The sequence below is a fragment of the Paramisgurnus dabryanus genome, chromosome 14, assembly GCF_030506205.2.
Source record: "Paramisgurnus dabryanus chromosome 14, PD_genome_1.1, whole genome shotgun sequence".
Taxonomy (NCBI): Eukaryota; Metazoa; Chordata; class Actinopteri; order Cypriniformes; family Cobitidae; genus Paramisgurnus; species Paramisgurnus dabryanus.
In genome coordinates, this window is record NC_133350.1 from 6,984,750 (window position 1) to 6,998,474 (window position 13,725).

At 36.9% G+C, this 13,725-nt stretch overlaps 1 protein-coding gene across 1 annotated transcript in view; it reads left to right on the plus strand.

The window, feature by feature from the left end:
* Positions 1 to 13,725, plus strand: part of diaph3 (diaphanous-related formin 3) — a 414,251-nt gene that overhangs the window by 17,445 nt on the left and 383,081 nt on the right. The window contains exons 2-3 of the mRNA XM_073811820.1: positions 4,410 to 4,442; positions 8,944 to 9,117. Coding sequence (XP_073667921.1) covers positions 4,410 to 4,442; positions 8,944 to 9,117 — 207 coding nt within the window. The remainder of the gene's footprint in view (positions 1 to 4,409; positions 4,443 to 8,943; positions 9,118 to 13,725) is intronic.

Sequence of the window (13,725 nt, forward strand, 5' to 3'; positions counted from 1 at the left end):
GGTGAAACTATGATGATGATAATAATAATAATAGCATAACAATAATTTAAAATTATAATATGGGCAAACATGCCAACTATCTTCATGAAGGCTAGCCTATAGGCTATATAACTGACTATCGTAGATAGACAATAGTATCGTCTATCGTCACAACCCTAGTGAGTAGTGAGAGGGCAGTCAACGTGATAATTATCTTACTTACTAGTTTAAATAAATTGGTGTCAGGGAAATCTATCTGAAATGAAATACTATGAAAACGACAATGGGGAGTTAAATAACGAAACGGCGGTATGGTGTAGACACGCCCTGGTGGCATTTTTTTCAGCCAGAGGAAGTGGTTTTATTTAGCTTTTTACATGGAAACTAATAATTTATAATAATATAGAATGAAAAACTGGATGGGTGGGATGTGGGATCTGTTTTCGGCTCAGAGCTGGTAACCAAAATGTTGCTGGTTTGTGCCCTGGAGGAAGAACTGTAAAACATGGATTTGACACTGTCCTAACTAGAAACGACACAATGAGATTCCAGTGGCAAACGATTTGTCCACACCAGATGTAAAAACTAGACCAAAAAAAACCCTTCAAAATCACAGCCATTCAGAAGAGGGTGTAGGCAGAAATCGCTCTCTGTCGCTAACTTGAATAGAAAATGGATAGCTAAGACGAAAACTGATTAAAATGGAAAAGGTAACTTTGTTGCCTCTTGTGTCTGCTTGGAAGAGTGTTGGTTGTAGATATTTGATTTGACGTAAGTTACATACTTAGTTTGACAAGGCTGTGAAGGATAACAAAACTAAAGTTTACCTGTGTTTCTGTGGAAAGGCTAATCCTTGCGACCAAGCCCCTCATGCTCATGACGTGACCTAAAGGTTTATCATTACATATTTCCCCCTTACTTTAAAAATCTACCACATTTAACTCTTTCACCGCCAGCGTTTTTTTAAAAAGTTGCCAGCCAGCGCAAGCGTTTTTCATGATTTTCACCAAAGTTTAATGCCTTCCAGAAAATGCTCTTCTTTAAATATATAAACATACAATATACCAAATGAAAGAACAGACCCTCTGCTTTCAAAAAAAAAAAAAATCAGCTTTTGAATATGGGTTTCTGCAAAAACACCACATTTTGAGCAAAAAGCAGAGATAATTCAATTTTTGTGACGGACTTTTCATAGAGATCCCATTCAGAGCAATCTTTAAAACAGACACGGACATCCAGCCGCTTGCCATAGGGCAATACTTCCGGGTTTAAGTTAAGTTGCGGAAGGGCGCCACCTATAATAGCGGTATTGCGGAAAGACGGAAAATCTCGTCATTGGCGGGGGAAGCGTTTTCTCTTAATTGACGAGATATCTCTTCAATGGCGGTGAAAGAGTTAAAGTGATGACAAAACAGTCGACAATCCGAGAAGGGATATTTGTTTACATGCAGTTTCTTAGCCCCTTCCCCAAACTTGTGGGAGGAGTTAATTTCATTTGGTAATTTAGATTAGGATAGTTGTTCATTTAAACCTGGCAAGTTTCATGGCAGGGTTTCTTTAATTAGCTTCATTGTGGAATTTGAGCAAGTGTCAATGTTTACCAGTTCCAGAATTTTTTTATATTGTGTTTGTTTGCCAAACGGAGTACATGGGAGAAAGGACCAGCTGATATTTAGATAATTATAATGAAAACATAATTACAGCCAAGTTGCGCAAGGAGTATTTACTGTCTCCGTTAAATTAAGGATGACAACAAATTGCATGTTTGTGCAAAGTTTTGAATTATTCATTTTTTTTCTCTGTCAGGCATGTTTTAAAACAAACTTGATCAGAGTAACTGACAGGTAGAGAGAATGTTCTGAGATTAGCCTTATGAATTTTTGTCTGCTTTCTGATGCTGATGTTTTTTTTCAATTACTTTTTGTAGTGTTTATTTTAAAAGTCTTTATATCAACAGCTTAATTTCTTCGAAAAAATGTTTGAGGAAAGAAAGGTGCATTTTGCGGCAGTGGGCATGATTATTGGCTAAAAGAATATTTTCTTTTTAATGGTGCTATAAACCTTGACATAGTAAGGTTCATTATGTTAAGACACATGCTATGCTAAAATATAGATTTACTTATAATAACTGTTTTGAGTTTTTTTTCCAAAAGGTCTCTCTATTTCCGATGCTTCAATAATTGAGAGGTTTCATTTTTAGAGGTCTGCGTTTCAATAATGAAGATCATTTCCCATGCACAGGCTTTCTGATGGATCACCAGTGCTCCATGTTTACAGCGGGGCATGAACATTTGTTTTGACTCCATTAATGAAGTAAAACTGATAGCTGTAATGCTTGGCTGAACCACCAATAACTGAACTGAGCTGTGTGTGTGTGTGTGTGTGTGTGTGTGTGTGTGTGTTTTTGACTGTTATGTGTATATCTATCGGAATTAATAGTGCATGAAAATGTTTAGATGAAGGTTGTGAAAATGTTTGGAGTTTGACCGATTGTAATGCCTGCCATCTGGGATGGTGTTTTTTTAACCACTTGCATGAAGGCATACTGGGCTACTGTTAAATAACCTAGTTCTCCCTTTTAAAGGAATGGTAAGAGCTTAAACAGACAAAAAATATGTGTGGTTGTGACCGTTGTGTGTTTGCTTTGTTTCTTTTTAGATTGGGCAAACAATTGTTCCAAAGCAGATATCAAAAGTAAAATATCAGAACAATATTAGTAAAACATGCTTTTTTCCCCTGGCAAAAGCACTGTTTTTTTCAGCACACAAAATTTGTTCCAAAGCAACAGATGGGTTTAATATTGTGATTAATCCAGCATGCAGACATTCCAATTGCAGATTTGCACATTCACATGTCACAGAGGAACGTTTCTCATTTACAATCCGCTATCATTTTTTTGTCTTTTACACGGATAACAGCATGCAATAACCGGCTCGTAAAATGGCACTACATGCAATCAATTTCTCAGTTTTTATTTTTAAGTCTCTCTCTTTTTAATGGTTTAATGTGCAAGAAATACTGTGTTCAGGTCCAATTGTAATTGTTAGGTGGTGTGTATGGAAAATTAAATTAGGAATTTGTTACTTCTTGACATTTTGAGTGCAGTTACATACAGTAGTTGTTGTTCTAACTTAATTTGTTATTCTAACCTAACTTGTTTTTTGCATCAATTAAAATTTGATTCAGTTTACACACAAAGCTACCAAAAATTTGGCAAAATGGCATCACTTAATCAAGTCACTTCATAATTTTCCCACAGGGGACATGGCTCCAATTGTGTGAAGTAAATGCAACATTTTTCAACTTTCTGCTAAGATATATGTGATTTTTGTTACGAAAATGCGGTGATTTTAAAAATCATGCCATCACTGCATATTTTGTGCACGGAAATCTGAAATTTGTGCAGTGAAAGTGCGAGGTATTTGAAAAAATGTGGCCCCTGCATAAATATGTGCACTTTGGCTGATTATGCATTGAATAATGCGATTGCATAATTGCGTTTTTCTGGAGAGACTGATTATCAGTGGGGTTGCAAAATTAAGGGAATTTTCAAAGCTGGAAATTTTCCATTGGATTAACGGTATATATGAGAATTAACGGGAATATATAGCAATAATAGATTTAAATCTAGTCATGCCACATAATCAAGTCACTTCATAATGTTCCCATGCAACAGGGGACATGGCTCCACTTGTGTGAAGTAAATGCAACATTTTTCAACTTTCTGCTAAGATATATGTGATTTTTGTTACGAAAATGCGGTGATTATGAAATCATGCAAGCCCCGCATATTTTGTGCACGGAAATCTAAAATTTATGCTCAGAAAGTGTGGAGTATTTGAAAAATAAGACCCCCGCATAAATATGCGCACTTTGGCTGATTATGCGTTGAATCATGCGATTTGCATAACTGCATTTTTCTGGAGGGACTGATAATCAGTGGGGTTGCAAAATTCAGGAAATTTTCAAAGCTGGAAATTTTCCATGGGATTAACGGGAATACATAAAGATACATAATAGATTTAAATGTAGTTAAACAAATCTTGCAGCATAATTTTGTTTAAAACAACAACATTTAATGCAATTTCAGTCACATGCACACTTTACTGAAGGGTCAATTCACTACAAAAACTAACTATAAGAAACAAACACTAGACGTTAATATTTTATTTAGAGCATAGATAAAGACATTTTTACGTTCAGTATTTCTGCCTTCCTCTGATGTGATGTTAATTCCAGCTCTAAATGTGTGTTATTTGAGAATTTTTGTAGAATGAAATTTCATAGGTTTCTTTTTTGTCTTTGACATGAAATTAAATCGCTTTACTTTACTGATCAAGTGAAATACTGATACTGCAATGCCACTCTCAATGGCAGTGATATTATTCTAATCATGTTTTCTTTGTCTTTTTTTCTCCCACTGTTTATAGCACTTAAACATCAGAACACTTACTGATGATGTGGTAAGAGAGTCCATCTGTTATTCAGGTTTCACTCGTTCCATCACTAACAGCAGGCTTTACCGTACATCTTAAATTTGCTTTTACATTATTTACGCCATATTTCTAACTTAAGGAATGCCTAACATAGTGCTTGAGTCTCATATAACCACTGCTATTCATTGCATCAATAAAAACAAGGTTGGCTGAGTGTTGGTTTGCTTCGGTTTAGCTAAATGTACTAATTTACTACCATGGTAAAAATGCTTCTTTATTAGCACATTCCTTTTTTAATGCTTCAGCCCTGCAATTGCATTGCTTTCCTTGAGTAGTGGTTCATTTTGTACCTATCTGTTAACTAACACTTGAGAAATGCTTTTCATGATGCATGTGAAATGACTAATGATGCCATTGTCGTTATGAATGATGAAGCTGTCATAACTTGTTTTGGGGTTGTTAAGCTCATAGTAAGTGGGACAAATTGCATTAAACCTGTTTTAGGGGAAGCCTACGAACATACAATGATTTTAAATTTTGCACAAGTATTTGTTATTCGAGTGCTGACCTCCGTATTTAAATTTTTACATTTATTTAACACACAAAATCAGCATTAATCACAATTGACTTGTGTACCCAGTAGAGTAGCATGTTGAAGTCTTCAGATTAAAAAAGTTATTTTGTCCTAAAGAAAAATCAGTTCATTTTCTTTTGAATGAACAGTGAAAAGACAAATGATGTGTGTGAACCATCATAGATTTTCATGTACTGGACTAAATTGTGTTGAACATTTTGGTGGTATCAAGTCTTTGCAGCTGGACTTGTTTCCTCTAGCAGTAGTGGAAGGTAATGAAATATTTTGGATGGCGGACGTTGGGTCATGGAGTGAGGCAGTCAATTAATTTAAGCGGCACCTGAACCACCTTATCGATGGAACTCAGTGCTGTTTTTCCCCTCATGTTGAATAGCACCAACATCGCCATTTAGCACTGCAATCATCTCCATCCTTATTTCTCATATTATCTTTTCAGTTTCCTCACTCCTGCCCTGTTCATGCTCTATTCATCTCTTCACTATTTTTCATCATTCCTTAATACATTTTGATCTTCGTTTTAATCCCTCACTTTCAGGGATATCATGTTCCATCTTTTTCTCTGTCCTTCTTTATTTAAAGATCACTCTTGTAGTGGTAATGTGTTTTGATTCTTTTGCATTATTGATTGGAATCAAAATGTGTTTTTGTTTGTGTTGGTTTGGTATTGATCCATACAACCCCAGGTTGCCAGAGGGAAGTTAGACCCAGGAACAAGGTAATCAGGATTATGATGAGGTAGACACAGTTGGGACACGCTGTCCATCACACGCAAAGTCGGGTGTTGTCTGAAATGTGTAAATCAATTAAAGCTGCACAACTTTTGATACATTTATTTTTGCTTATCATAGAAATCACAACTCTGAAGTGCTACTATTAATAGCCTAATAAACAAAATGTGCCTAGCATGTTATTGAATCATTTCTGAAAAAATAGTCTAAGGAAGCTGTATATAAGTTGTATACAACAGTGGTGTCCCCGACGAAGGATTTACATGTTTGAATCAGAATTGTCGAATCTTGCCTGTAGTAGACTGATAGTCGAATCATCTATATGTGTGTGCAGGACATGATTTTTTTTTTATTAAACCTAATAAATAACAAATGTGATCCTGCCTGCTATAGTTCAGCGATCTTATTTAATTTTGAGATCTTTATAATTTGTGATTGTTACAGTAATTGATTTCAAAGAAAATCAGTTTTTCGATGATTAGTTTGATAAACTCCTAAATATGATCTTAAATATGACACGCAGAGCACCTAGCACATTCAGCTAAATTGCATGCACCATCACGCAACAGCGCAACATCGATGCAACAAAAAGCAATCCAAAATTTACAGACTTAAGCCCAGAATACACTGCAGGATTTTTGCACTCCTATAAGATCATTACCTTATCACACTGTGCAACATGGATCGTTTAAACTTGGGTACGACAAGCATGTAGACTGTATGATGACACGGAAGTTTCTGCGTCACACGTTAGCGCAACGTCACCAGCATGCGCTAGTGGTAAACAAATACCAGTACGCAGGTTGTAGCAGCAAACAAACTGTGCAGTGATCATGCTGAATTTCTGACATTGTCAGAAGACTACGTACGCTATCTTTGGACGCAAGACCGGGAAAACGTCTGTCTTTGAACCTCTCTCACTGTGCGATCAAAGAAATCGCGACGATTGTTTCACAAAGGCAATCTTTCGTCTGGCATAGCCAATAATCATGCAGTGTATCCCGGGCTTTAAATTAGATCAAAATGTACCTTTTATAATAAATAAAAAATAGATTTGAAGTCAGAATCAAGGAAGGTGCAGTACTGTGCCAAATGCCTAAATGCGCATGGAAATCACAAGCCACCAGTAGTTAAATCATAACCGTGAGTGATCTAAAAATTAAATAAAAATAAAGAAATTGTTAAAAAAAATTATGAAGGTATAGCCAGCATTGACAACTTTGTGTTTTTAGCTGCGGAAACAAAGAGACAACTGCTTCGCAGTGGTTTATTAACCTGGGCACCACTTCCCATGTGGACTTGTAGCCCTGTCACATGGGTTGTTGGATTTATTTACGCACATAAAAAATATTAATTGAAAGCTACTTTTCACATATTATTTGCATAGCATTATCATGATAGACTGTATTTTAATATATTGGGAGGAAGCTGTTATGTGAAATCCGATAAAGTGCACCCTTAGCGACGATTCACATATCGAACTCTCAAGTTCGTTATTTCAAATGTAGGGCGCGGTGCGCTCATAATGGAAGGTACGAGGTGCGACGCTTGTTTTTCCAGGCGCGTCCGCACCGCATCGAGTTAAAAACATTTGAATTTTTCAGAATGCCGCAATCGCACCGCAGGTCATTAGCCAAAACTAAATTATCCTCATTTCATAACAAATCTGCGACGATTCGACTATGAGATTGTAGTCTAATTCATCTATCGAAGCATTGAATCTTCAACTATTTGGGATTACCCCTTATATAAGTTAAAAACATTGATTGAGCAGAGATGAAAAGTATTAAGTAACAATTGGGTATTGGTGACTGACCGAGAATGATGACGATGATTAGGAGGAGACCTTTTGCCTACATTTACAGGGTGTGTGTGATAGCAGAATGGTGTTGGATGTGTTTTTGATAGATGAGTCCTGTCCTTAGATAATGGTGCTGGTCTGATCTAGGTGAGGGCTGATGTTTGGTCATGGTGGAAATGTGTTTGGTGCTGAGAGGCTGAATTACAGGAGTAGGGCTTGCTGAAGTGTTCAGAAGAGGAATGATGGGAATGGAGCCATTAGTATAACATCAAAGTGTATGTTGGATAGAAAAGAAGAGAGAGAGAGACTGCATGAAAGTAAGCTGCAGACTCATAAACACCTAAACAGCCCTGAAAAGCACTTCATCAACTCGATCAACTCATATTGGCTGTGTTATGATGTCTGTTGTTGTTATCGTGGTACTGGCTGCACATATTTATTTATCTATTCACCGGTAACAAGTGAGGAATAGCAAACTGCTGCTTCCCTCCGCTGGGGATGAATCTCTGTGATTAAACTGATCAGTACCATCACTCAATGTAGCGAAGAGGCGCTTTAGGGCAACAGCAAACCAAATTAGACAGATGATGGTGTCGTTCGGTATCAGACACCACACATTCGCTCTGTGCATTGGCGCAACACGCTAGTCGCTACCTACACTTGGATCCACAGCTTCTGTTTAATTAATTTTACATCAGTGTCGTTGCTGATTATCTCAGTGTGGTGCACCGTTTCTTACCCAGATAATACACAACGGGTGGTGTCAGAGAAAAATCTTCTTGATGGTTACTGCTGCTAATTTACCCACCTCCGAACGAAAAGGGGCAAGGCCCCTGAAAATAAACCACCTACCTTTTCAGCTAGGTCTGACATCTCAATCGCCCATCTCTCTGTTGCGCCCACAGGCCGGGGAAGAGCAAACAGCTCCCTGACAAATCTAATCCAATTATGAAATCATTATCTGTGTGATGCGGGGGCCCAACGCCTCAATATAAATCGATGCTGGGTTATGTTGTCTCTGCGGATGCTCAGACACACTGTTTGTTATGCCTTCTGTATGTAGTGGATATATCTAAAAACTGACAGGTTTTTAATGAAACTTGGCTTTTGAATAACAAAGAGGGTGAAATTGATCATAAAAAATGTTTACAGGGCAAAAGTAGGTGTTTGATAAAGATTTTAAATCTTTCACTCGAATGAGGCTATGACATTAAGACAGCTGAGGAACTGTTTTGTCCCTATGTTATAGATGCTCATTATGCATTATACATGTTTAACTAACAATGTGCCGTTGAAGACTAACATGCTCTTTATTCTCGTCTTCACAATCACAGTAATAATAATGCAGTTAAATAAATGAATGAAAGCTGATGTGATAATTACAGTTATTACTTTTGTTTTTAGTTGGACAGGTTTTCTAGTATCCGGATCCCTGGTAGTAAGAAGGAACGGCCACACCTCTCCTATATGGCCAAGCAGTCTTCTTCTGGTGACTGGTCCACCCCTTCTGAATTTGAGGAGCTCTCTGCAAAGATCACATCTGAGAAGGAAATCCTTGCCCTGTTCGAGAAAATGATGGTAAGTAGGGATGGGCAATATCTTATAGTTTGCGATATACCACCAAAATTTATCCTCGCGATGAAAATCTGTCGATTCATGATAACAATTATAAATCTAGTTGATGAGGTAGTTTGTGCGCGCCCAATTCACTTGTTCACGTGTGGAGTGAAAACAAACATTGCGGAAGGCGGACATGAGACTGAGGAGGTGCTTGTTGTTGTTATTATTATGAATTTACCAGAATTAATTTACCATTAAAAACAAAAATGTGCTGTTCACACATGCAGTGACATTCCGTCTTTTAACCAGTAAGACATCATTCACACATCAGTATCAAAATACCAGTAAACTCAGAGAAAAAGCGGTAGTTACCTGTGGCGTGCACGGCCGGTGAGCTCAGTGTCGTATTTGTAAACAATGTCGGGTGATGACTTAATATCCACGGTCAGTATTTTGTTGTTTTCACATCTGTGGTAAACGCCGACAGTCGCAAAGTTGCTCGGGACCAGACAACATTGCGTCAAACGGAACCTGCGTTTGCACATTAGGCTTCACAGAGGGTGTGCTAAGGACGTCGACAATTTGGCAAATAGATGGTAAGCTGTTTGAAACAACTTTGGTGAAGAAATGTGGATGTTAACTTCAGGTGTGCTCGACTTTTAAGCAGCACGTGTGTAGAAACGTCCGTAAACAGTGCGGGGGTAAACGCGTCATCTGTAAAAAAAAAAGACGTCCTGATTGGCCGAAGCTGTCAGCGCGGTTTGACGTTGTCTGTTCTAAATGTCGGTAATCCTATATTTTTCGTTCACAAATAGCACTTACTAGTAAATTACTGGTAATTTTACAACCTGTCTTACTGGTAAATTGGGAGTACTGATTTACCGGAAAGGTTCTGTTCACACATGACCTTTTAACTGCAATTTACCAGTAAATTACCAGTAAAGACTGCATGTGTGAAAGGACTATTGACTGTTTCACACTGAACTTCTTTGCTTTATCAGGTTACTTTAACATGTTTGTTACTTTATCAGGATTTATTTGCAGTTGTACTCTGTTGTAATTTTGAAACACATCGAAAGACATTGTTACTTTTCCTGTTTGCACTAGTATAAATAAATACAGAATCTGTGTTCACATTTTAAACTTGTAATTGATTTGAATTATTATTGTGTAATGTTGTGTGATGTTTTTCAGCACAGTCGCTGGAACACAACTTAAACATAACCTAATCTGATATTTTACAGAAGAGAATAATTTATGGTCTTTTTTATCGCCACTGCAACAAACAACTGAAATTACCGTGATATATATATTTTAGGCCATATCGCACATCACTAATGGTAAGATTGTAGACATATACCTATTAAATTGTAATTATATGTATTATATAACATACACATATATAACAGTGTCCTATATATCAGGGCTAAACAATAAAGAGTGCTCCATAGCCTAGCGCCAGCATGATGATGATTGGGACAGTTGACAAAAAGTTGATTATTTGCATGTTTTAGGACTTGCCAGATTACATTTTCAAGCAAAGAAGATGCGAAAGAGACTTTAATGTGCTACTCTCACGCAGTTTGAGAGGTTTTGTAAGTGCACACATCTGAAGTACAGGCAAAAAATTCAGACTGCAGGCAAATACTACATTATTTAACATTTATACAAAATCATCTAAAAATGCTATCTTGAAGTGATCGTTCACCCAAAAATAAAAATCCTATCTTAATTTACTCCCCTCATGGCGTTTTAGACCTGTATGAATTATTTTTTTCTGTTGAACACAAAAAGAAGAAATTTTGATAAATGATGATAACAGACCTGCCAACCTTTACATATTTTGTGTAACAGGTACGCATTTTGACCTCAAAGTACCCTGTTACGATTTTTCACTCTAAACTATGCAAAAACCTGGTGACCCTTCTGTCGCGTGCAAGACTTAAAGCAAGCAATAGAAAAAGAAGAATATGTTCAATCATCCCATCATAGCACAGGGTTCATTCACCAAATAGAAAGCAGGGGTGATTGACAAGTCGTATGACCTATCATTAAGAGTCTGCAATGGACAGAACCACAAAATCCTGTGTGATATTCCACCTGCACTTCCTGAGAGTCGAAACGTCTTACCCCTAAGGTAAACGGATCGGGGTCGATGAGAAAAGTTGAAATACTAAATTAGCTTAATCATTTGAAGTCGACAGTCTTTCGGGCTTCTTTCATAACATGCGAAAAATGCGCTAACATTACTTCTGATTTATAAATTCGCATTATTGAAAAGTTACCATGATTTTACAAGCAGATCGTATTGAATGTGCTGCTCTGCAATTAAGTGCTCTTGATATCGTCATACAAACCACCTTATTAAGTTTTATAGTGAGAATATCTTGTGTCTCGGGCACCCACGTGATTGGCGCCTATGCTGTACTGCGCATATTGATGCATATAGGTCTTATATATAATGCATGCATATATGAAGAGTTAAAACGAGATAACACTTTTTTTCTTTTTTTTTTAGAAATCTCGTTTTTTGGTTGTGCATTCCAATTAATATCAATTCAACTGCAGTTGGTTTGTTTTGATTTAAACTTTCATAACTTAAAAAATACAGCTAAGAAGCACCATAAAACTAAACGATAACATGATAACATAATAATAAACATGTTTTGACAAATTTTTTTTAAAACGGAGTCCTCTCATTTTGCAACGAAACTCTTCATATTTTGAAATATAAAAATGTAAACAAGGATCAGATATACGTTTCTTAACAAATGTTTGTGTTCATAGGCAGCGATTTATTTTTTTCACCGGTCGGTGCTGTCACAACGGCAAGCTATGCTTAGGTTACTTAGCAACGCCAAATACTCTGGAGCGCTCAAACCGTTGAAGAGGCAGAAAGCGGCACAGTCACATTTTTTGTGTGGTTTTAGAGGCGATATATGAAGTAAATGTGAAGCAATTAAATGTATGTGCTCGGCCATTTCGTTGGGTCCTTGTGCCCAGCCCCGGATCACCCAAGGGATCGGCGCCTACAGATGTGTGTTTATTATAGTACTTCCATCTATGAAACAACAAGTGAGGAAACTTTTTGGAGTGAGTTATAATATTTCCAGCTGCGCTGAAAACGCATTCTGATGGTCTACTGGTAGCGCAGTTTAATACTTTTTCACAACCTTGAGTGACCAAGAGAGAATATCTTGCCTCATTGTTCCGCCACCCAAGCCAGCGGGTCATCACTGATATCAGTTGCCTCCCCTTGCAAATTTCTGAGTCTGCTGGCTGTTTGCGTTCACACGAACCTCAAAACATTTCGCTGGGCGAGATTGTACTTATTATTTTTCATACTTTGTGCGTGAACACCACCGCAGGCCGCATTTCACCACCGTGGGTCGCACTTCACCACTGCGGTGGTGCGATGGTTATGACAACCGTCACAGCCCTAATTGTGTGGAACACAAAATAAGTTATTTACAAGAGTGTAGGTAACCAATTAGTGTCTGGTCCCCACTGCCTTTTTCAAAATAATTTAATTTGTGTTTCGCAGAAGAAAGAAAATCATGAGGGTTAGGAACAATATGAGGGTGAGTAAATGATGACAGAATGTCATTTGTGGGTGAACTATCACCCACCATTTAACAGGAGTATTACTATTTAACAGTGTTTGTGCAGACCTGCTAAACTTTGGAAAAACTTTGTTTGTGCATGCGTGTTAAATAATATATTAAAAATCTGTGTTCTATCCCTTCGGCTGATGGTACTCAAAAAAAAATTCGAGGTTGGCAGGTCTGTGAAAAGCACAGAGTTGGTGGAAACCAACTTCCATTGGAATCATTTGGAATTAAATATAAACCGCCAAATTTGTACTTATCATATTTTATAAAAATATCTTCAACATCATTTATCACAATACTTCCATAGTATTTGTTTTTACTACTATGGAAGTAAATATCTAATATATTTGAAATTTATACCAGTATGAGTAGTGAACTTGCAAATTATCTTTCTTACACAATGACATTCTTCAACCTTTCAACCACAATAATCATTAGAGGTTTATTTGCTATTGTGTCAAAAAAATTAAAATTTTCTTAATTAAATGGATTTTTTAAGGTTACTGACCTCAGGCAGAATGTATTTATGAAAGGATTGGTTCATTGTGTCTATAGATTCACTTACACACACACAAATACACATTGTATAGTGAAAGGCAAATGTTTTCAAGCCCTGTAGTTTGTTGTTGTAAATGAAGGAAAACACAGACATCTCATAATCTCCTGTTTTCTGTAAAAAAATTGAATGAAGTAATCTGTGTCTGTTCTGATTTGAATAACCAAAACAAAAACATGACACGTTATCTTGGATAAGTCAAAGGACTCAAAAGATGGATGTGTTGGAAAACATTTATGCAGAAATATGAAATGCTAAAATTAATGACTACTACAAAGAAAATAATTGGATTTGTTTGTGTATTGACATTTTTTGACAGTTTAAATGCACAACGTTTCAGTTTTATTTCTATAGTGCTTTTTCCAATGTGCATTGTTTCAAAGAAGCTTTACAGAAAACAATTTAGTACAATAAACTATGCAAGCATATTTTTATCTGTAAGCACCCAGCGAGCAAACT